Source organism: Durotheca rogersii (assembly GCF_024521655.1).
Source record: "Durotheca rogersii strain YMJ 92031201 chromosome Unknown GGS23scaffold_14, whole genome shotgun sequence".
NCBI lineage: Eukaryota > Fungi > Ascomycota > Sordariomycetes > Xylariales > Xylariaceae > Durotheca > Durotheca rogersii.
The window spans coordinates 584,842-607,589 of record NW_026251245.1 but is presented as its reverse complement, the minus strand read 5'-3'; the positions used below and the strand labels follow the sequence as shown (position 1 = coordinate 607,589).

General features: G+C 56.8%; 6 protein-coding genes across 6 annotated transcripts; 5 read left to right on the top strand and 1 right to left on the bottom strand.

Moving 5' to 3' along the window:
- Nucleotides 1–715: 715 nt before the first annotated feature.
- Nucleotides 716–3,070, top strand: GGS23DRAFT_597848 (uncharacterized protein; the record flags this gene model as incomplete). Its single annotated transcript, XM_051518689.1, has 2 exons — nucleotides 716–1,030; nucleotides 1,166–3,070. The coding sequence occupies 2 exons, from the start codon at nucleotides 716–718 to the stop codon at nucleotides 3,068–3,070; spliced, it is 2,220 nt and encodes a 739-aa protein (XP_051370944.1).
- Nucleotides 3,071–6,830: 3,760 nt separating this feature from the next.
- On the top strand, nucleotides 6,831–8,671 carry GGS23DRAFT_112760 (uncharacterized protein). The gene is made up of 5 exons (XM_051511012.1): nucleotides 6,831–7,036; nucleotides 7,104–7,282; nucleotides 7,336–7,442; nucleotides 7,509–8,404; nucleotides 8,479–8,671. The coding sequence occupies exons 2-5, from the start codon at nucleotides 7,109–7,111 to the stop codon at nucleotides 8,613–8,615; spliced, it is 1,314 nt and encodes a 437-aa protein (XP_051370943.1). The 5' UTR covers nucleotides 6,831–7,036; nucleotides 7,104–7,108; the 3' UTR covers nucleotides 8,616–8,671.
- A 2,007-nt stretch (nucleotides 8,672–10,678) lies between these two features.
- On the top strand, nucleotides 10,679–11,963 carry GGS23DRAFT_112706 (uncharacterized protein). Its single transcript, XM_051511011.1, has one exon. It carries the CDS (start codon nucleotides 10,887–10,889, stop codon nucleotides 11,853–11,855), a length of 969 nt encoding a protein of 322 aa, XP_051370942.1. The 5' UTR covers nucleotides 10,679–10,886; the 3' UTR covers nucleotides 11,856–11,963.
- An 883-nt stretch (nucleotides 11,964–12,846) lies between these two features.
- Nucleotides 12,847–15,312, top strand: GGS23DRAFT_597845 (uncharacterized protein; the record flags this gene model as incomplete). The annotated part of the gene is made up of 4 exons (XM_051518688.1): nucleotides 12,847–12,972; nucleotides 13,012–13,538; nucleotides 13,758–14,531; nucleotides 14,592–15,312. The coding sequence occupies 4 exons, from the start codon at nucleotides 12,847–12,849 to the stop codon at nucleotides 15,310–15,312; spliced, it is 2,148 nt and encodes a 715-aa protein (XP_051370941.1).
- Nucleotides 15,313–16,779: 1,467 nt separating this feature from the next.
- On the top strand, nucleotides 16,780–19,328 carry GGS23DRAFT_112386 (general substrate transporter). The gene is made up of 4 exons (XM_051511007.1): nucleotides 16,780–17,385; nucleotides 17,558–18,511; nucleotides 18,616–18,834; nucleotides 18,945–19,328. Exons 1-4 carry the CDS (start codon nucleotides 17,177–17,179, stop codon nucleotides 19,201–19,203), a joined length of 1,641 nt encoding a protein of 546 aa, XP_051370940.1. The 5' UTR covers nucleotides 16,780–17,176; the 3' UTR covers nucleotides 19,204–19,328.
- Nucleotide 19,329: 1 nt separating this feature from the next.
- GGS23DRAFT_112661 (uncharacterized protein) lies at nucleotides 19,330–20,343 on the bottom strand. The gene is made up of 2 exons (XM_051511009.1): nucleotides 20,043–20,343; nucleotides 19,330–19,987 (listed from the first exon to the last, which is right to left on the bottom strand). The coding sequence occupies exons 1-2, from the start codon at nucleotides 20,058–20,060 to the stop codon at nucleotides 19,463–19,465; spliced, it is 543 nt and encodes a 180-aa protein (XP_051370939.1). The 5' UTR covers nucleotides 20,061–20,343; the 3' UTR covers nucleotides 19,330–19,462.
- Nucleotides 20,344–22,748: the final 2,405 nt, after the last annotated feature.

Here is a 22,748-nt window from a genome sequence, read left to right as displayed (position 1 = left end):
TCAAATCACGCAGCTTTCCAGGGACGCTAGGTTGTTTGGCACCCATTCATCGTTGCAAGGGTTTCGAGCCAAACCTGGCCAAGTCGCAAAAGCCAAGAGTCGATCTAAGCCCGCGGGATTCTCGTAAATTAAATACCTACATACCGGTACATGCACCCTGGACGGCCAGCGTGTATCTATGCATCTCCGTGTGGGAGACGACGAGGATCTCTGACCCGCCGCCGCGCATGAGCCAAAGCCTCGTCTCGACTGACTGGTACATAATTAAGCAACGTCCTGTGGTTCTTCCCGCCATCACCATCGAGGCTCGTTTCCCTCTTCCCTTCTTCCCCATACTTTCCCAGACCGGATTTTAGTCCCTCAATAGCAGGTATTGGTCTCGCCTGACGAACGCTCCACGAGACAGACCAAGCCGTCCCATCATCCTTGTTGGGTCCCCCCCGTCCTCCCCCATCACTCTTACTCTCTCGCCTGGAGGGTTAACCTAACGAGGCTGGCCTGTCCCAGTTCGAAGGGAGAGAGAGACACTTGGGTGACTGTGGGCGAGAGAGAGTGAAGACAGCAGATCTCGCCTCATCTTCCCGCTGTCTTCATCGTCATTGATTGCTCGCCATCGACACTGACCACTCCTGAAACGAACGAGGAGAAAAAGAAACGAGAAACAGAAAGAAAAAGAGAGGGAAAAAAAAGAAATTCCCAGATTTGATCGACCATCATGAGTCACTGCCAAAACCCTGAGCTCGAGATCCAGAAACTTCGAGCCCTGCTGGAGCAGAGGAACGAGGATCTTTTCCGAGCGAAACGAGAACTATCGCAGCTGCAGAGCACCGTCTTCCAGTCCCAAATAGTGCCGTCGTCGGGCCAGGAGGTACTTGACCCTGCCGTTTCCCACGAGGAGTTCCAGCTGCCCACTGCGGCTACTCCCGTCACGGCCTTCCGCCAGGATGCCATGTTGAGAAGCCACACTGTCCCTCGCAATGACGCTATCGGCGGTGGACACGGTCGTCACGAGGGCGTTGCGCAATCTTCTGTAAGATTTACACCTTTCCGAGCACGTACTGTGTAGTGCGTGTGTGCCGTCTGTATATATCTCTCTCTGTGTGTGCGTGTGTGCGTGTGTGTATGTGACTTAAGTCGGCTCTTTGTACTGACGAGCGCTCGTTAGCATCGACACGGCAGCCATGCCCACGCCGTCAAGCGTGCTAGGACCATGTCCCAGCAGGCGCCAGCTTCGCAGAAGATGGACCGCATCGGTTCGAATCTGTCAACCCAGTCTGCCGGGCCCTTCACAGGCGCCTCCCCGATAGCCGCCCCTCCGTCGCGGATACATACCGCCAACACGCAGATGAGGAACGCCGGCATGGCGGATTATGCAGACAAGGACGAGCAGGCGACATCGTACGCCCTGGTGCAGTCCTTGTCCACGCGGTCGTCCCAGTCGTTGTCGAAGCATCGACGATACGACATGCCCACCGTCTCGGAGTCGGGGCCGATGACCGGCAAGATGCTCGACCCCGGTGACTTCTTCGCATCGCACCCGTATCCCTCCGATGATAATCTAGGCCCGGTGATAGGGTCCCTCGGCTCGTCGGTGCCCTCACAAGGCACCGACGCCGACGTCCCCCAGTTCAACATCACTAGCATCTCGGTGTGCGGCTCGATGACGACGGCACCCACGTACGACACCGCGCCGATGACGAGACAGAACAGCCTGTTCGACAACCAGTTCGACAACCAGTCCGTGTCGGGCGCCGTGCGCATGATGAGCCTCGGGTCGCAGATGTCGCATGCCGGCGAGCCGTACTACCCAGATGGAACCCACTACAACAGCGGCGGCACCAGCAGCGGAGACAACTCGCCGCTAGGAAAGCGGCCCTACTGCAGCGAAGACGCCCTCATCGCCGTCGGCTCGAGCCTCGCGCCCCCTTCCAACTACCAGTACGCCATCTCAGCGCCCACCGACGGGCTCCTCGCGTCCTCAGACATGGAACGGTCAGTGTCGAGCGCGAGCGCCGCGAGCACGCGGTCCAACTCGTCGCTCAAGACGCGCGCCAAGGACACGCTGAAACAACAATGCCGGCGCGCGCGCATCGCGCCGCTCAAGCCGAAGCCTGAGACCAAGCAGGGCGCCGCCGAGGGGCCAGCCGGCGCCAAGAAGGACGGCAAGGCCGCCATCGTCAAGGCCAAGTACGTGCGCCCAAAGCAGCCCAAGGTCTACTGTGACCAGTGCGACGAGCATAAGGACGGCTTCCGCGGCGAGCACGAGCTGCGCCGCCACCGCGACGCTAAGCACCAGGCCACCGTCAAGAAGTGGATCTGCGTCGACCCGGCTGCCCATGGCCTGCCCGTCGGCATCCCTGCCGTCAACCCGCTCGCCAAGTGCAAGGCCTGCAAGACGCAGAAGAAGTACGGTGCCTACTATAACGCGGCCGCCCACCTGCGGCGGACCCACTTCAAGGAGAAGCCGTCGCGCCAGAAGAATAAGGGCGGCACCGCAGGCGGCGCCGGCGGTGGCCGCGGCGACGAGGACAAGCGCGGCGGCAAGGGTGGCGGCGATTGGCCTCCCATGAGCGAGCTCAAGAACTGGATGAAGGAGGTATGGGTGAGCAAGTACGACGCAGAGGACGAGGACGACGGCGAGGACGACACGAGCTACCCGGCCGCCACTGCCGCCGACGCCGAGCCCGGCGCCGCGGCGATCGAGTCGGCGTACGCGGCTGAGTTCAACATGGCGGCGGCCGCGGCGGCACCGGGGCTAGAGAGCGACATGTTCGGCGGCGACGTCGAATACCACACGCTGGTGGCCAACACGGACCTGGGGGCGTACGCCGCCGGGGAGATGCCGCTGTCGTCGGCGGATTTCAACTTCGCCCACGGGCTGCCGTCGCCCGGCTTCGCCGACCTCAGCCACCACCCGCACCACCACCACCACGCCGGCATGAGCCCGTTCGCCTCAGCGCTCTCGTCGTCCGCCACCATCACCCCGCTGACCGCGTACCAGGAACCGCAGCAGCAGCCGGGCCAGTCGCAGCTCACCGACTTCGACTTCGATATGGCTTTCACCTCGTGATCGCACAGCTACCTGTCGCCTTTCTCCTTGTTCCTCTCCGTCTCTGTCCCTCCCTCTCTCTGTCTCTCCTCCTTTCTGCTTGGTTTCACCCTCCCTCTGTTCGTCCGACACCCCCTTTTCCTGCCCCTTCTCTCGTGTCCATGCGACGCGTAGAAGCAGGGGGGATCAGGCGAAGGAAAGGGGGGGGGGGGGGACGCATGAGGGGGAGCTTTTTTTTTTTTTAAAAAAAGTTTTTTTCTTTTTTTCTCGACAGAACGTGCGGGTTGTTAAGAAGAAAAAAATAATGAAAAGAAAAAAGAAAGGAGAAGAAAAAAAAGAAGAGTTTACGGAGGGTTGAGTCAGTCAATATATATACAACACACGCACGCACATGCACACGCATTTTTCGGCTCCGTTTCCCCACGGCTGACCGACGCACGCAGCCAGATCGTCCCACGACGATCGACGCCTCCCCCTTTCGTTTTCGACCGACATCTCTATTTTCGGGCCGAGCGCGATCGTGGCTCTCCGTCAGACGGGGGCTTGGTCTTCGCGCTCCTTGCACATTGTCGTCGCCGTCCACCCTTTCTCTCTACTTCTTTTTTTTCCCCGGGGTTTTCGTCATCTCGTCACTGCATGCAATACCGGTGCGCGGGCGCGGGGATGGTCCGGGAGAGGGGAGAGGGGGGGATACGTTTTCACTTTTTTTTGGTCTTTTTTTCCCTTCCGCTCTCTTCGCCCGTCTCTCGCCTTGTCGCGGCTTTGGTCCTCCGGCCCTCTTTGCCCCGTTCCACCCTCCCCGCAGCAGCAGGGCGACTCCGGGACGGGAGATGGGACGAGGACGGCACGACGCCGAGACGCGGGCGAAATACAACGTTTATATTTACCTTCCCCTCCCCTCGTGCCGGTCTCGCTTGGCGTAGGGAGAGCCGGTGGTGGGGATGATCGTCGCGCTGATCCACAAGAGAAGCCGTGTCGACGTCGGCCTCTCGTTTCTCTCTTCCCTTGATATTTGGCCTCGGCCTTACGGAAATTCATAGTCGCGGCGTTTGAATTTTGGCAAGGAAGCCATGGGACTTGCGAGACAGGATTGCTTACCGCCTCCCCCCCCCCCTTCCTACATTCGTGTTTGCGGCAACGAAAGACCTCGGTGGTCTCTTTTTGTGTTTTCTTTCTCTCTCTTTTTATTTATTTATTTTTGGCTTCCTTTGGCGTTTGTATCTGATCTGTATATACGTCCGTATCGCAACTTGGATCATCTGGGCTGGGCAAGGTAGACAAGCAGGTTCGGGCACCGAAGCGGGCGTCGTTACTCTATTATTGTGGTTTTTCTCGCTTTTCCTTTTCCCTTTTCCCCGTTTCCCTTCTCTCTTTGCCGGCGCGACGTTGCGGAAGCAACCTGAATGCCGAGGCGCGGAGCAATGGCTGTGAGGGGAGGAGGGGGGGGGGAAACAGGATCGAAGACTGGAATCTGCTTCCGGTTCTCTTTCCCCTTTCCCCTTCTCTCGTATTTCTCAGCAAGTTATATTAGCTGCTGCTGCTCCCGTCGCTGCTGCGGGCAAGGCAAAGGGGGGTTTAGGGATGTTAGTGCATAAGCACGGCGGGGGTTTTGTGTGCTGTCGGTTGGTTGGGTATTATATCAAAGGCATGCTGAAACGGGATGGTTGTTGCCGGGCTGGTGTTTTCTTCTCCTTCTCACATATATACATAACTTCGTTGCTGTACTGTAGTTCCGTTTCAGGTCTGGTAGCAGCAGTTGGATACTCCCTTGCCGCCCCCGCGGGGAGTTGCCGTCGTGCCATATTTATCATGTGGCCGACTGGCAATTAAGGTGCGAATAGAGCACACTTGCCAACTCATATTCTGTTCCTTGACGTCGCGGATGGTTGTGTGTGGCCTGTTGTTAGGTTAGTGATTTGGTAAATTACAGCTAAGGGATCGCCAGCCATAAGGACTGGGAGATAGGTCTGATAACTTCTTATGTCTCGTAGAGGTTGCTCCTTAGCTTTGCACCTCCTCGTCGCTTACCTCAGCAATAGGAGCTCCTATATATAGGCTCCCATCGCTCCCATTCCTTTAATTAGTTCTTGGACAGAACAAGACCTTTTCTCCACTTGCTCCCCCCTTTGTTGCTCGTGAGGTAGCTCTTCGCGCGTACTCCACACCACTAGCTCTACGTGATATCTTAGATACCGTAATATGTGACGACGGCGTAGACGTCTCTACAACTACAGCATCTCTCTTGTTCGTGTTACCGACAACGGTACTCTTCTACACGTCCACTGGTTGGGGAGGCCCATCTTCGATTAGTTTCAGTTGCGTATCTTCCTACCGTTAAAGCGAGAGGGCTGCCGCTTCGCCTCCTCGGAGAGACTTTTGGCTGGATACACACAGACTGCCCGACTGCCCCAACGTTTAACAGCGGAAACTCTGTCTCGGACATCGGTGTGCTCCTTAATTTGTTATTAGGACATCGTTCTCTATTAATGCCCCCCCGAGACTGCCAACGCAGAAGTGTGGCCGAAAAGGGATACCAGTGCGCGCCGGACAGCATTACGGCAACTATTAATATCACGGAGACTGCTCCCTGGGCCATCGTAGCCTACTTCTTCTAAGCCACTTATAGCTTTGCACAATAATAGCAGGTTATCTGCCCCGTGGGAAAACGCCAATCTCGTGTGGACGATGGGCTATTGTGTGACTCTTGTGTTATCTGCACAGTTCTCGCTGACGCGTCCGGGCAAAGAAATCTTGCCTCGACAACCAACCACGTCAGCTAACCCTACCATGAATAACAGGAGTGCAGCGTGTCCGCCGTATGGCTTTTCATTTTCAGGGGATGAGGCTGGAAGCTATGTGGGTTGGACGCAGAAGCTCCTCCGTTTAGCACAGTTCGAGCTCACCTCGGGCCATTTCACTGCTTAGTAGTCCCCAAATTCCATTGTAAGGGGTGAAAGCTGTACTAGCTTTAAAGCACTGCCGCTGTCGCGGTCACACGGGAACCTGCCTGTTGAAGCACATACTCTTCGTGGTGTACTAAGTCTGGCAAATGTCACGTACTATCCGCGGAGCTTCGTTGGCTACTAGTCGTAGGACAACCTAGGAGACCGTTAAAAATAGCTCCCTGGGATTCAGGCTGACGGGCCCTCCCCGCCTAAGAAAGTATCTAGATACTGGGGCGGGAGCATAGATTCGTCCTGTATTTAGAAGGCCTTGTTGGTATCACCGCGTTGATCTTAAAAGGGAGGGGAGCACGACGGCTGACGGTGGCTGTCGAGGGGTTCCCGATTCCGTAGCGTACTCTCGATACTACGAGTTCTCCTGGGACTGGTGGTTCAGCTGGTTCAGTCTTTGGGCATTGCGCCAAGTCTGGTATGTCTTCTCTTTTTTAAGTCGCTGATTTCTCACCAGCGGGTGCGCATGCTCACTTGGATTAACCAGAGCCGTAGATAGGTAGGTAGCGAACCGCATAGTATTGCCGCTTGCGGAGCCGGAGGGCGGCGGAGGTGGACAGAGGTGGACTGGGGGGGGAGCACCGTAAGGGTACAGGCCTCGTCGCCGGTGTCCCATCGTTGTCTAACGCAGAGGGGCTGTGCCAGGTGGATATCGGATCTGTCTTATTTCTTGTTTAGTGATGATGTAGGCATCTGAGCCTCACCGACTCCGGCATGTGGGGTCAGAGCTCACTGACTCGCAGAGGCTGGTAGCCGTACACGGTCTGGAGTGATATTACTACCGCCTCCTCTGAATCGATAGGATGTAACGACGTGATATGATGTGCCGGCGTGGGGGCTGAAGACATAGCTCCGGCTCTGCGGCGCCATCGTGAATAGTATGCTCCTAGTCTCCAAGATATAAACGCTACTCCCGCTCCGAAACCAGTATAGATCTCGTACCATCGCTCTCGCAACTTAGAGCCGAAGGGAATCCATCTGGATCTGATTGAGGGTATTCCCCGTGCCATTCGGTTCCACGGCTGCGTTTCAGGTGAGCGTGCTCTACCGCTTCATCAGATCAGTGTCTCTTTTACTGCTAATGCCCGGCGCGCTCGCAGACACCATGGGTGCAGCAGTTTCCGTTCCCGAGTGCCAGGCGCACTACAACATCACCGTCAACTGCACTGCCAAGGGGCGCAATGGATCCGAGGAAAAATCTACGCTGCCGCCTTTTACAAGAATCGGTGACTACGACAAAGGAGGGTTCCCTGGCGATCCAGACATCGCAGGTATTGGGGTACAGTCCCTCCTTGTCATCTTCTGTGCGGCACTGGAGCTGACGCTGCGTAGATACTCGGGGTCTTCGTCGCGATCACATCGTTCGCTGTCGCTGCTAGCACAGTAACCGCAATTTCGCGAGCGGTTGCGCTTTATCTCAAGAGAACAGATGATGAAGAGTAGTAGCGTTGAGACCTGTATAGCCTTCGTAGGTCCAAGGTTCGCTAACACGGCGATTCTATCAGGAATACCACGGAAAGATCAAGAAGCGGAGTGAGCTTCCCCGACATACTTGAGCCTCTTATCCTCGCCTGTAGCGATCAGCAGGTGTTCACCGGAGCTGCCTACGCCCTCGTACTTCGGTACTGGCGAGGCTGTACGGTGTCGGCGTACCACTATAACATCATCGGGAACATGATGTTGCTCACTTGCGCCACGCACCTCCTGTCGGTCACCATCGTTCGGAACTACTGGAGGTTCCCCTGGCTGGCCTGCCTCCGCGTGCTATGCATAACGGGGGTGTTCATGGTCACCGGCCTGCTCATGACCAACCAGAACGCGGACTCGGCCCTGACGTTCCCCACGGCCATCCCTCTCACGAATGAGACAGACAGCTTGCTATTCCTGCCCGCTGCGTGCTTCCAGAGCAGCCTATCCACGGTGAGAGATACCTTTAAGGAGACAACAGCCAACGCCAAAAGCTTCTTCATAGATGCTCTTGGCAGTTCGACGCCACATAACAAGATCCAAGGCTGGAATCTCTACATCATCGCCTTGCTCTTCTACGGAGCGGCTATCATCGCAGAGGCGTTCAACTTCATCCGACGTGGTAAAGGCAAGCGCAGCTGGAGGGGGAGAGCGTGTGAGTGGGTCAGTAGACTGTTTCGCCTTGGGACGCTGCGGAGAGGGATTGCCAACGTGTTGTTCCTGGCGTACCTCGGCGCTGGGTTGGGGGTCGGCTACACTATAGTTATCGTCTCAGCAAGGTACATATTCAGCCTTCGAGCATGGGTACACAGATCGGGATGGATCCAACAGAGAGACGGGGTGAATCCGGAAAATGACGCAAAGAGCTTCGGCCAGCTGGTGCCCATCTTCTCCAGCGCCTTGATCGTTTTTACGTTCGCCCAGATGATAAGCGGTAGGATGCCCTCCCCCCCTATTCTCGCCGCCCGATTCCTCTCGATCCGCAAGTGGGCTTCTGACTGGGCTTAGAAAAATGCGCGCGGCCCCGAAGCCGCCACGCGCACTCGGACGCCTACCACCGACGCGGCAACGACGGCAGCAAGGGAGATCGGCCGAACATTTCGGGGGAGGCTAAGTCTAGTACGGAGGTCTCAAGCCTGCTCTAGGGGGCCAGTCCGAAGCACGTGCCCCCGACGCCGGGCCCGACTCTAATGCTATTACCAGGCGGGTCACAGTATAGCTGGGCGATAGAGAGCCGGGCAAGCTCGTTTAGCACGCCTAGGTGTGGAGGACGGCAAGGACTAGAGGACAACGGAGGATTCGACGTGGACGGAATCGGAAGAGTAGCCAGCACGGCCAGCACGGCCAGCATAGCTGACATGGCGGGGTCACGGAGTCATATTGACACATGGGTATAGGTGATTTAATCCAACCGAAATTGTCTGGAGGGGATTGTTGGCGGGATGTAGGTAGGTAATGGTCGATCCGAGTTCTGCATATTAGCATTTCGTCTCTTGAGTTTGGCGTCTCGGACAAAGAGAAGGGGTAGGTAGTTTGAGATATTGTCGTCGACTAACGTACCTATCTATGAGAAGGCTAGTATTAGGTAATAGGCTCACGTTGCGGTTGGGCGATCCTCCTTCGGCGCTTTACTAATCCTACCACATAAAAAAAAAAAGAAAGCTACCCTAGGACCACTAACTCCCTAAGGTAGGGAGGTGCCTAGGCGGGTGGGAGCCCGCTATAGAGGTACCTTAGGAGGTAGTTGGTAGTGGACGTTAACCTTAGGACGATAAGATGGAGGTACATGTAGGCCCCTCTTAGTACGTATAGGTACCTATACCTATAGCTCACAGCTGCCGACAAGCAACTGGGTGGGCGCGCAGGCATTAGAGGTGGTGTGCAACCACTTCGCGGTGGATATATAGGTACATGTACATGTACCGACACAGATCTATCTCGATGTCTCAGGCCTAGTGTGGGCGAGGTAGGTGGGTGGGTGGTATGTACCTCCTACACGCACCTATACCCAACGTGCTAACGTGCCTGCATCGCGGGACGGGACGGTGGTCAGCCGTCCTGCCAGGTACCTGAATCGAAGATCGTCCGCGTCAGCTGCACCAGGGCCACGTCCATTCTGAGCTGCTGCAGTTGAAACAGAAGACGGAAACGGGAATAATAGGCACGGGATGGCCCCTTTTTCGAATACTTTCGGGTGGTTTTCCCCCCCCCTCTCCCTCTCTCTCTCAGTTGTGGTGGTCCCGACGAACCCCTAAAAAGTACCCTCCACACCTTGCATCGGAGCTTAGGCATCTGTATTAGGATGTAGGCTAGGTTGGGAGGTACCGACATATATTAAGCGGACACCTACCTAGGAGCTCAGTGGGTTTGATAATAGAGGACAGGTTCGATTCCTAACAGCGCTACTTGGTAGTCTCTATTATTTAATCTATCTCTAGGGTAGGTACCTAGGCGCCCACCTAACCTGCCTACCTACCTAGGTACCTAACTGTCCTTAGATAGGTATGTAGGTACCTAGGGAGGTAGGTTAATGGCCTCTTGAACGGGCTTATATCCTGATACCTAAGCACGTACCTGGCGCTGGAGCTTACATTCGGCACCTGGTTCATATGCGCTCGATCCAATTGGGGCTGTCAGGTGCTCCGACACAGGCTGTACAGGGGGTGAGCGCAGCATCGGGGGCAGTTTGGCCCTCGCCGATAGGGACCTGGGGGTGCTGTAAGTGTGGGTTATTATACGTGTAGGTACCTATCATACCTATTATACCCCCCTAAGCCAGGCACCTAAAGTAGGAGGTATGCACCTAATGTGACCTAATGTGGCAAGGGACGGACCTTCCCTAGCATGCTTCCGGCATACCCCGCATTGGATCTCCCGGCCCCACCAGAGCTTGTTGTCTTGCTTCTGCCCAGTCCGATTTGTCTCGGGAGCTCCCTGCAGCAAGGGAACATGGAATAGTATGAGCAGGCAAGGAAGAGGAAGGAAAAAAAAAAAGCCATCTCCTCCCAAGCCTCTCTCTTTTCTCTCTCTCTCTCTCCCTCTCTCCCTCCCTCTCTTCTTCTTCTATTATTCCTCCTCCCCAGCTCCCCAGGCGTGGTGCTGTCGTTGCCTGCCCCCCCCCCCCTCCGATTCACTCTGTTCTATGAATAGCTATAATCTCGTGTGCCTGGGCCATTGTCACAAGTTGGTTTATCGATTGATCAATCCGTTTCTACCCATCGATTCGCGTTCGTTGTCCTCCCTCCGTCTCCCCGCCCCACCGCCTTTCCGATGCATATTTCTCGTAGGGAGATGGTGCCATTCGTTTCCCGTCTCCCCCTCCCTTAGCTGTCAACACCCTCTCGCCCGACCCGGCTAGCCGTTCGCGAGCATAGTTTGTCTCTTCCTCTCTCTGCGGCCGCCGTCCTCTCGAGACCATGGCAGATCACGACGAAGACAAAGACAAAGGCAAGGGCAAGGGCAAGGACGAGGACCGAGGCCAGGGCCAGGGCCAGGGCCAGGGCCAGGACCAGGACGCCGGTGCTTCGCATGCGCCTCCCGATACCCAGCCGTCGCTGCAGATGACGTGCAATCTCCCCGAGTGGGAAACTATCACCCATCCCCCGAAGCCTCGCCAGTCGTTCATCGGCCGAATTCTACCCATCAGAAGCGACTCAGATGAGCCTATCGCCATGATGGCCCCCCTGGCCGCCGCTCCGGACAGTGCTCAGTCAAAGGAGGTGCCTGGCCGAGCTACCGTTCTCCCCCTCTACCAAGTCGCTGCTGCCGGACCCGTGCCCGCAAAGCCCACCCTCATGACTTCGCTCAAGACCCGATTCAACGCGAGGTTTCCGCCGTACCGAATCTACTGCTGCGGGCTCTCGAGACGGGCCTTGCTCCTCTGCCTCGTCCTCCCCCTCGCCATTCTTCTATTCATAGTTGCCCCGCTGGCCATTGGCCTTGGCGTGGGTCTCACACGTCGCTCGTCCGACGCGCGTGCCTCCAGCGTGGACTTGCCGCTCCCGGGGAACAGAGGTACCTTCACCGGCGAGCTGATCTACACTTCGCCCGGTTTCGGCCCTGGTACCACCGGCACATGGGGCGTATGCGGTGTCATGCTGGACGTAACCGACTACGCTGCCTCTGTGTCACATCTCATCTTCGATGCCGTAGACGAGCAGTACGGTACAGTTGCGGATCGGACCAACCCTCTATGCGGCATGCAAATCAGGGTTACGAGGGATGCCGATGCGACGGGGGTGGGTAATCTAACCGTCACCGTCACCGTCGTAGATCGCTGTGTCAACTGCATGGCCACGGACCTCCGGTTGAGCGCGCTCGCATTTTTTCAGTTAGATCCCGAATATTTTGACACCATGGTAGGCAACTGGACCTGGGTGCAGTGAAGGGCACGGTCTAGCATGGTTATCGGGGCATCGAGGGAGACGGAGAATTAGGCATTGGTCGGAAGGGGGACAGGAGGCACCGTTGCGTGCCCACGGACATAGCATCTGCACGCACATCCGCACACCCGCATCGGTATTTGCATTTATACGGAGTCCCGGACAACGCGTTGCTTTCTACTATACCCTCCTCGGTTAGGAATGCGGAAATGATTTCACATGTATCATATGAGCCCACGCAATGCCATTGACTTTGACACACAAGGGGATGGCGTGCCGGCGTCCGATGGTGAAATACCTCTCTACAGTGCCTCCCTGTCCACTATGAAGGTGGCTGTGTGTCGCTGCGCGTTTCATGTTTCCTCGCTTCCCTCTCTTCTCAGGACTGGCGGCACAAAGCAGGACCAGCTTCGGCAACACAGAAAGCTCTCTTACCCGCAATCTCCTCCCCCGCTGGTAAAACCCGTGGCGGTTCCCTGTGACAGGTACGGGTAGGTTTATATATCTATGGCCCTGGCCTAGTATCACCGGGTCCAGGCTCGGGGCCGGACCCGATATCCACGTGGCCTCGACACCCTGACATCGGCACCTCCGCCTGTCTCCCTTGTCGTGGGACTTGCAGCGCTCGGCTGATATTCGAAGTGAGAGATGACGCCACTCAGTAACCCCAAAGCAGGGGCACGGTATTTGTTCATGGGGTTCTCGGCGCAAAGACGGTAGATCGGAGCGTCCTTGCGCTGTAGCACTTGGTTACCGTTATCATGCGACAGTCTCTATGTAACCTCAGTAAGAAGGCACGGGTAGTTGACAGTGAGCTGTTAATGAAAGAGCGAGAAGGACAGTCAAGTTGATCATCAAGAATGGGGGGGGGGGGTGCCACTCACCTAAAATTGAACGACACGGTGGCGCTCTTGCTCCTAACAACTTAGCCACGGCGTGCTGCGATATTACGTCTGCTTGCTGAGTTGGCAATACAACCTCAAAGTGGTTTGCGATGTCGTCTAATTATGCCTGGACAACGATTCCTCTCGGCGATGCGTTGGAGTCCTTCGTCCGGACGCTACCCGCCGAGAAGCAAGACGAGCTCGAACGACCGGATCAGTGGGACAAATTGCTCGCAGTCTGTCTCGACGAAGAGTTGCGGCCCCGGTATTTGTAGATTCTTTCCGAGGCCCAGATCAACTCCTTTCGAGTTCTCTTGCTGTGGAAGTCAAAGCTTTTCGCCGGACCTGGCGCTTCCGCCACTGTAGGCAGTGATGACTCGCTACCGGGAAACGGGCATCCTCGATTTCTGGAGGACGCGCTTATCGTCTTCAAAGACCAGCGTAAATGCCGTCCGGACTTTGATCAATACGGGGGCTTGCTTTATGGTGACGAAGTGGACTATTCAGACCGGGAATCCATCGTAACCGACGACTTTGGACCGACAAATAGTTTTGACGAGGTAATGACCAGCTTGGAATACGGCGAGACCAAACCAGGTGCGCTCGACAACGGCGATAACAACGCTACTGCGCTTCATAGCATGAGAGACATGGCGGCAGCCGCGCTATCGTATCGTATATTTTTGACTGGTTGCATCGCCTCCTGCAACATCGCCCAATTCGAGAACCACTATCCGCACCACGGTTATCTCGCGCTGGAGAAGCTTATTCAAAAAGAGGTTGGCTTCGCCGAGGTCGGTTGGTCCGTCGAATCCTGCCCCTGGCTCGACAGCGAAGCGAAAAAAGGCCTGCCGTGGTTTCTGTGGGATTCACAGCAAGGCCGTACCGTCGTGACGAACAATGTACTGCAAGACTCTCGGCCACGCTACGTGGTGGTGAGCCATACTTAGGGACGTTGGTTAGACTCCGCCCACTGTGCTAGTAGATGAGATCTGAAACCTCGAGACTAATACTCAGTTAGGATGGTGAAAGGTGCCGCAGTGGATATGCATCCCCGAGTTCCGTGGCCCGTCCCCGAAAACACGAAATTTGACATCCGGGCCCTCCCGGATGGGCTCCGACTTCTCTGCCGGCGTTGCAAATGTCGATATGCGTGGGTTGACCTATTCTGCATCCCGCAAGACAGGTCGCAGCGTTCACAGATAGAAATCGCGAGACAGGCGGCCATCTTCGGAGGCGCTGCTGTCGCCGTTACCTGGCAGAATGACACGGAAAGCTGGACGATGGCTCAGCTCTCCATCCGTTGGATGGTCCTCGCGAGGTTGCGAAAGACCCAAGACCTCCCGCTATACACCCCGGGAGACCTGGATAGTGTATATCTGTCAATAGCTAAGGAGCTGTCCACCGTAACTGAGCGTCTGAATTCGATGCATATCCCGGATTTCTTGGAGTACCGAAAGGGGATCAAATCCGAGGCGATACCAGAGGCTATCAATACGAACTGGTTCACCTCCTTGTGGACGCTCCAGGAGGCATTTATGCGAACGGACATGGTCTTCGTCAATAGGAATTGGGAAGTGCTCACCGTTGACGACCGCCTCCCTGTGTCCTTGGATGCGCTGGTGAGCCTGGCGAGCTCCTGCATGTCCATCGATTCATGCCCGGCGCCGGTCGCGTGGCTAATCGACCTTTTGATGGACACCAACATGATAGCCTTCAAACGTCAACATCCTATCAGCATCCTCAGTACTGCATGCGCCCGACATTGCCAGGATAGTAGAACGGAGGCGATCATGTCGGTGCTCGGGGCAACAAACTAGTACAGAGAGGTTGCGGGCTGTAGGACATTGTCCAGTAGACCCGGTGAGGAGCAGTCGCTCGTCCTCGGTCGATATGCGTACGGATTCCTAGAAGAGATTAGGGGTAAAGAAGGGTTCCTCTTCTTCAGCTCCCAGTACGCGAGCTTTAACGAATTCCAATTCGCCCAGGACGAACAGAGACCTATGGGCACAATTTTGCTATTCTCGAGGAAGAAGGAGTGGGTATACATGGACACAAAATTCTTCTACAAGGCGTACGTATTTGTCACGCAGAAACCGCACCCTTCGGTGAAGACGTGGACGCTTCAACCGGACGGTAGTGTTAGGATTCCCGGCGCGGGGATCATATATGCCACCTCGGCTAGACCCGGCGGCAGTGGCCAAGAGGTCGGGGAGGAGCGCGGGGGCGCGGTAGACTCGAGAAACAGCTTCGACGCCGTCGCCGACCTCGAGGTCGACTTCGTCGGGCCGGAAGCCGGGGGGCCGATAGACCTAACCGAATTCAAGACGCCGTTGCGGTCTTGGATGGGCCGGGCGTTTACAGACAGCCTCAAGTACGCCGTCTACATCTCGGCCGGCGTGGATCTGCAGGGGTTCGTACTGAAGGAAATCAACGTCCCTGCGAGGACATCCAGGCCTAACGAGCGGATCCTGGCAAAAATCGCGGATTTCGATTTTCCCCTGAGGCGTGGCGCCGACGCCCGAATCGAAGTGGGCTGCCCTCCGACCACGCCGGTGGACTGGATCGTGTACTAAGTACAGGCGCCTGCGAGACGGTGGAGGGGGGGGTTCTGCGCAACGCAGCCTTGTCTTCTTTGTTAATTAGGACGGGGATGGGGCCTTCGCATTTCTACTCGTATGGGAAAATGGGCGAGCGTGAGAGGCCAGCTATATGGCGTTACCATTCCCCTCAGCCTCATCCGTGGCGGAACTGGATCGGTAGGCCTCGATTTTCGAGTTCAGCGAGCTCACGAGAGACCCATACTGAATGGTGCATACGGCATCGGCCAGTCGGCCATCCGGCTAAATTGTGCAATAAAAACCACCCATCCACTCACAGACGGCGCGCATCGGTACAACGGAGAAGGCGTGCCGAGTCATCCGATCAAAGTAGACATGCCCGACTTATTACAGACCAATTTGGGAGGGAGGAGGGCGGAGTACGCAATGGCGAGCTGCCGCCATTGTTATGAAGGCTACTTGTGCTAAAGCCGGGCCTGGTGATGGACGCGAGGGGGGAGAAATGTCGTACGTTGGGGATAGGTTTTGCGGTTTCACGGGGGGGCGGCTTCACGGGCACCCCGTCTTCTAAACACGGAGAGTCGACGACGATATCAGGAGACTGAGAGGCGGGGAGGCGATACGTACGCGCGTACCGGCGTTGGCACTGAAATTCCGTTGTAGATATCGCGCTCCAAAACGAGATGGACGGGATACAATAATAGCAAAGGAAAAGAATTTAGGTGCAGCAGAAAGACGGGTGAGAAAATGAGAAACACACGTTGCTCTATTTGCCTGCCGGTGCCCCGATTGATGCAATTATGCAACAATGCAAAAATACGTAGGAACAGAGTTAGTCGATACGTTGTGTGCTCTCGTAGTCGTCATCCACCCTTCCGCCTCCTCCTGACCTTCATTTTGCTGTATCCTCTCCCCCCCCCCTCCTTCAGCGGCTTAGTTTTTTTTTCATTTTTTTTTTTCCCACACTGCGCATGAACCTTTCTCGGCGACGACTAGCCTTTCTGTTCCTTTCTATCCGGCGTTGCCGTGGTAGGGCAGCAGCCGCCCCTAAGCGGTCTCTCTCCACAACAGGACCGACTCGGTAACTGTTCGGCATGTCTGATCGATCGTCCAACTCTGCGCTATCCAATCACGCAGCCTCTATCTCGCCTTGTGCCATGTGTTTACAGGGAGTCAGCAGAGTCGTTGGGAATACAAAACAATGGAGATTTTCCCGACTTGGCGTCGATGGGTCCCGTTGACAATGCCGTCACACTCCTTCAGCAACTATTTCTCCCCCCTCGGGTCTCGAGTCGTGCGATCTCGCCTCCTGAGGTGTAGGTAGCTAGCCCAGCAGGTATTCGGTACGATGTCACGAATGCCACGCCTGAGTTTGCCGACACCCTTCGCCAGGCCACTTTCTCCTCGGGACCCGGCGTTCGTCAGAATGGCCACCCCGCCGAACCCGGAGTCTGGTGTGTGGCGGCCCTGGCGGGACCGACCGCGTCGGAGTTGCGCTTTACGGATAGCCTGCTATGGGCCCATTTATACATACACGGACGGCCTCGGCGTGAGTAGCCTGTCTGCAGTCCCATTGGCGCACTGGATCGACCGAGAGAGAAGAAAAGTTCAGCCCGACAGGCATGGCTCGCGCAACGCGGCGCGTCATGAGTTCAGTGGGCTGATACGATGGCGCGGAGAGGAGGAGAGGCCGCAGAGGGAGACTAACATGTGCAAGGGTTAACGTCGATAAGGGAAACGACGTCATGACGAAATGGATCCGTTTATAAAGTTGACGCGGGACTCGAGACTCGGGGTCCTGGGGATCCTTATATGAACCAAGCATATCCGGCAGCTTGCAGTCCTCTCTTCCTTAACCTCATCCACCCTCATCGATATCATGTCTTTCCCCAGGAACCATGACGTCCAACCGGAAACACCAAATTCCGAGAGCCCCAACGGAACGAGCGCCGAGCTCGCCAAACAGGAGCGCCAGACCCCTTCTTCAGACGTGCCGCCGACATGGGGGAGACGGCCGAAAATCACACCGATAGCGGTCTTTCTCGGCCTTGTCTCCAGTATAGGCGGCTTCATGTTCGGCTACGTGAGGTAAGCCAGTGAGTGGATGAATCGGTTACCTATCCTCCCTCCCCCCTCTCTCACATGAAATCCTATTGCATTACACTCCCGTCACGTTCGCCACATCACACAGGCCATACCCTGTCGCACTCTTTGATGTAATGCTGACACTCGGCCCCTCTCTCGTCCCCCTTCGCTACAGCGGTCAGATATCCGGCTTTTTCTCCATGACAGACTTTGCCCGGCGCTTTGGGCAGATGGACCCAGACGGCCAGTACGTATTCAGTGCCGCGAGGCAGGGGGCCATCGTCGGCCTACTCCCCGTCGGGTGTCTTATCGGCGCCCTGATTAGCGGGAGCCTGGGTGACGTGCTGGGCCGGCGTCTAGCCATATCGCTGTTCGCCCTCTGGGCCTGCGTCGGCAACATCATCGAGATCTCGTCGCAGACGGCCTGGGCCCAGTTCGCTGTCGGCCGCCTCGTCACCGGCTGCTCCATCGGCGCCTTGTCCGTTCTGGTGCCCATGTACCAATCCGAGAGCAGCCCGGCCGTGATCCGTGGCCTTGTCGTGTCGATGTACCAGCTCTTCGTCACCCTCGGCATCTGGACGAGCTACATGGTAGACTGGGGCACCGTCGGCAGGACGTCGAGCGCATCATGGCGCATCCCCAACGGCCTCGGCTTCCTCTGGTCTCTGATCCTCGGCATCGGCATCCTCGCCCTGCCCGAGAGCCCCCGCCATGCGTACCGGCGCGGCCGCAAGGACGAGGCACGCTGCACCCTAGCCCGCCTCGCCGGCGTTGAGCCCCGTCACCCCAGCGTTGACGATGAGGTCGCCCAGATACGCGCCAAGCTTGAGGAGGACTGCAGTGCAGGCAAGGCGCACTGGTTCGAGATATTCACGGGTCCCCGCATGCTGTATCGCACCCTTCTCGGCATCGTCCTCCAGAGCGGCCAACAACTTACCGGCGCCAACTTCTTCTTCTACTACGGCACGACCGTCTTCAAGTCTACCGGGCTCAGCAACAGCTACGTCACCCAGATTATACTCGGTACCGTCAATGTCGCCGCCACGTTCATTGCCCTCTACATCGTGCGTCGCGTCAGTCGCCGAAAGGCGCTCATCGTCGGCGCCGCCAGCATGGCGGTGTGCTTCTTGTTAGCGATCCCCCACCCCTTCCCTTTCTAGTTCGTTCGTGAGATTTTCCTGCTATCCTGCGTTTTTCCGCCCCAAGGCTGACCCGTTATGGCCATCGTGACAGCATCTACGCTTTCGTCGGACAGTACGCTCTAGATTCGTCCAACCCCATGAACACCCCGCAAGCCGGCACGGTTCTCGTCGTGTTCTCCTGCCTGGCCATCGCCGCGTTCGCCATCACCTGGGGCCCCCTCGTGTGGGCCGTGGTGGCCGAGCTCTACCCTTCGCGGTATCGGGCTCCGTGCATGTCATTAGCGACGGCAGCGAACTGGTTCTGGAACTTGTGAGTGCACGTCGCTTCCTTACCAACCGATGTATTCTGCTGCTATATATATATATACTTGACGTTATGTGTGTCGGTGTGCTAACCAGATGGTAAACCTAAATGTGTAGCATGATCTCCTTCTTCACGCGGTTCATCACCGACTCCATCCACTACTTCTACGGGCTCGTTTTCGGCGGGTGTTGTGTGGCCCTCGTATTTATCGTGTACTTCTTCGTCATCGAGACTAAGGACCGCACCCTCGAGGAGATCGACACCATGTACGTGTCCCACGTTCGTCCTTCCAAGTCGAAGGAATGGCATGGTGGCATACTGCGGTCGGGCCCTGGTAACGAGTCGGCCCAGGAGGATCGGCATGTCGAGGCCTAGAATCAAGTGTCGGATAAATAGCAGCTTTGCGGCATAGAAAGGTTCAAAATGAGTACTACTGATCACGACTAGAAAGACGCTATTAACCAAATGAAAATATAATATATTGATAAAAACTGGGTTTGTGTCTTCTGTAGCTATCTCTACTTGGATGTCGCATACCCTCACCACAATGACACACGCCTCCCCCTTTTTGTACCCCTCAGACCCGTGCGCAACACAACATCCCCCCGGCACAAAACGCCACAGCTAACCAACCTTACCGCCACCCCTCTGGCGTCCTCGATCCCGTCGCCCCGGTGTCGCTAAGCTGCTCGCGCTCGTTGTCGGTGGCCCCGGCCCCGCCCCCGCCGTCGCCGCCGCAAAACTCGGGCACCACGCGCAGCGGCCCGTCGCGCAGGGACTCGGCCCGCCAGCGCCCGAGCGAGTACGGGTCGCCGCGCGGGGATGCTGCCGCCAGGGGCTCGTAGGCTGTCGTGGCGGTCGCGAGGGGCGTCGGGGGGTAGGAGAAGGCGCCGGCGTCGTCCGTCGTCGCTGCGCTGGGGATGCCCCCGCCTCGGGCCGGCGGGGCGTAGTAGGTCTCGAGCGGGCCGAGAGGCCAGGGGCTGGCGCTGGCGCTCCCGCCCCTGGACGAGGCGTCCGCGGGAGGACGCATAGGGGTCGTGCTTGGGTAGGCCTGCTGGTTGCCAGGCCCCGGCGGTGTGTTGTCGGGCCCGGGGGCGCGGGCGGGAGACTGGTGGCTACGCCGCTCTGTGCCGCTGCCGGCGCGTCGTTCGCCCTGGTGCTGACGGTCGGTTAGTGGCGGGGCCCAAGGGGGGCTGCTGCTAGGGCAGACGTACTTCTCTTCGCTGACCCATTTCTTAGTATTATACGACTGCGGTGCGTGTGTGGTTTTGTCGCTCAGGTCTCGCTTGCCCACGGCCCTCGAGAGTCGTGATATATCCCCTCGCACCACGTTTCAGGGCCATGATAGTGCCTGCTATTTATACTCGTGTCGTCCATCTAAGACGCGGGCAGCGAACCCGCCCTAGGGAGAGGGGGGGGCCCTCGCTCTCGGGGGACTCGACCCTGATGACGAGGGGATGTGACGGTATGCCGGCTCGAGGCGCGGCGTCTGGCCTGGACTCCCAGGAGATTGGCTCGTCACATCTCAGATCGTTTATCGAGATTGGGGCCTCGCCTAGGGCTGCCGCCTGCCGCCCCGAAGATCTTGCCCTTCCTCGGTTGCGTGCTCATCCCACTAGGCCCGGCCAGGTTTCTCTAGCGGGATGTGATCGGTCATAAACGCGCTGTGGCGAGATGCTCAGCGACTTGCGGGCTCCCTCCCCCCCTTCCCATTGTTTTGTTGTTGTTCACATGTCTGGGAGGCCCGATATCACGGTTCTTGTCGTCGTCAGGCCGATGCGACCCCGAGGCCGAGGAGATGGATCATCTTCAGCTCAGCACACACGCCCAACCAGATCCTCGGCCGGTTCGGAGAGATGGGACCCTAGTCGTGACAACTGGTCTCATCTCACCGCAACACCCTCGAATTCACCATAGTCCTCCTTATGCCGTCAGCCCCCCTCCCTCGCGAAGGATTCGGTGCCGTCTGTCTGGGCAGCGCCTCCCGGAGGCCGCATGCAATCTGCGACATACGATATATCTGACAGGTGTCTCATGCAGGACGATCTTGCCTGACGGTTCGGAGTAGGTTCTCACGCGAAGATATCAAAATCAGAGACCGGGGTTCCTGTCTAGTTCCTATGTCGATCCCCGAACTGGTCGGAAGGTGGCGGCTCGGCGAGAGGCATCGAGGGACGTGGTAAGGGGGAATAAAACCGCTCACTGGCTAGACGGCACTTCTGAAGCTGTCAACTCCCAATAGGACTTATACCAACTCATCCGGAGGCCCAACGATTTCTCCAGAAGTGGTATGACCCGGTTATTTTTAGCCTGGTCATTTTATATGCTTAGATACCACACTGGGTGGACAGACCCCGAGCCTAGTCGAGCGAGCCTCGCGATGAAGAATCGTGGTAGCTCAGATATTATCATGCACACCAGGTGAAGATCTGCGTGTCGGTGGCGGACAACTACAAGTCGGGCTCCGTTCGGCGTTTCCGGCGTGCGTATGTCGCGGCTCCGCCTACGAGAGTGGATCGCGGCTTTTGTCCTTGTGTTTGTCTGGACAGAGTATGAAGCATGAGGTGACTTGAGGCGATACCTGGCGGCTACTCTTCGGTGGGACTCTCGGGGAAGGGTTGCTGCCCTGGGGGTCGTGGTGGCTCGACTTGGGCAAATGTCCTTGAGATGGTTGGAGAAGTGATGCCGGGGACGAACAGCTCGCTTTGTGGGGCCGAGGTAAGGGATTGCCTTCTCCGTAAAGTTAAGTCGCCGGCGCCCTCTTGAACGCATGTATGATTCGTTCGCCTTTCAGGGGTTTCGGAAGGCTAGAAAGAGGGAGCCCACAAGACAACGAAACGCGTGGCTCCCCTCGGGTTCAATATCTATCGTCAGCCCAGATCTAGGGGTCCTCGAAGGGACACGTCAATGCCCTGGGAGAGTATGTAGTGAGTAGGGAGCCCAGGAGAAGGGGGCGGAGCGTGGGGGCCGACGGCGTAAGCTCTTGTATCATACCTACATGCTAAAGCCTAACACCGCTCTGAGGGTTGAGTTGTATACCAATCGGAACAAAATCAATGGACAACTAGAAATGTCCATGGTAGTGTAAGCCAAAGGAATACTATGCATATTAACCTAGAAAAGCACGGCGATACGGCGGGCTTTGTCGCCCTTATTTCTGCCTTTCCATTACGGTTTCTCGGGAAGCACGATATTAATTCATTCTTTCACAAGGCTACTCACTACAATACTCGTAAGATTAGCCGTAGAGCCGAACAGGAATCGGGTCAGCCCTCCGCGGTAACATCCATACAACGTGCAATAGTCGAATGTCTCGCCTCAAATTACAACCGCATGCTCTCCGCTTAGACTATCACACCTCCTGGAGTAAGTAATATACGAAGAGTTGTATTGGAGCAGCAATGACGGGAAATTGTGGGAGTATTACCTATTATTATGTTCGGGCAACAACTACTATTTTTACTCCGTTTAATATACGAAATGGCAACGAGTAACATGAGACGTGTTTCCGACCTAATATCTTGGTAGCAGTTAGTATGGGAGAGCATAGAGGCTAGATAATGGGACGACAATCGAAATAGAGGCATATAATGTTACCCATCTGCTGGTGGTCCTGGGCGGTTTAATGAACCCGAGACGGCTACAGTGCTCTTGGAGTTTCAACTGCGCCGTCCGAACTACCCGGACTGGGTTGAGGCTCAATCGGCAGATATTGGCAATACGCAAGAGATTCCGTCTCCGCTAGGGCCACGACCCCGGGGCGGCAGTTGACATGTCGTGACGATTTCTCCAGGTTACGGTTATAATGGCGGACCAGGCCACCGTTCTGGAAGCAGTTTAGGCGAAGTCCTATCGTATCGGTGCCTTACCGAATGCAGATGGCGATGGCCGTCCTCTTGAGTATGGTATGCCTGCCTGCC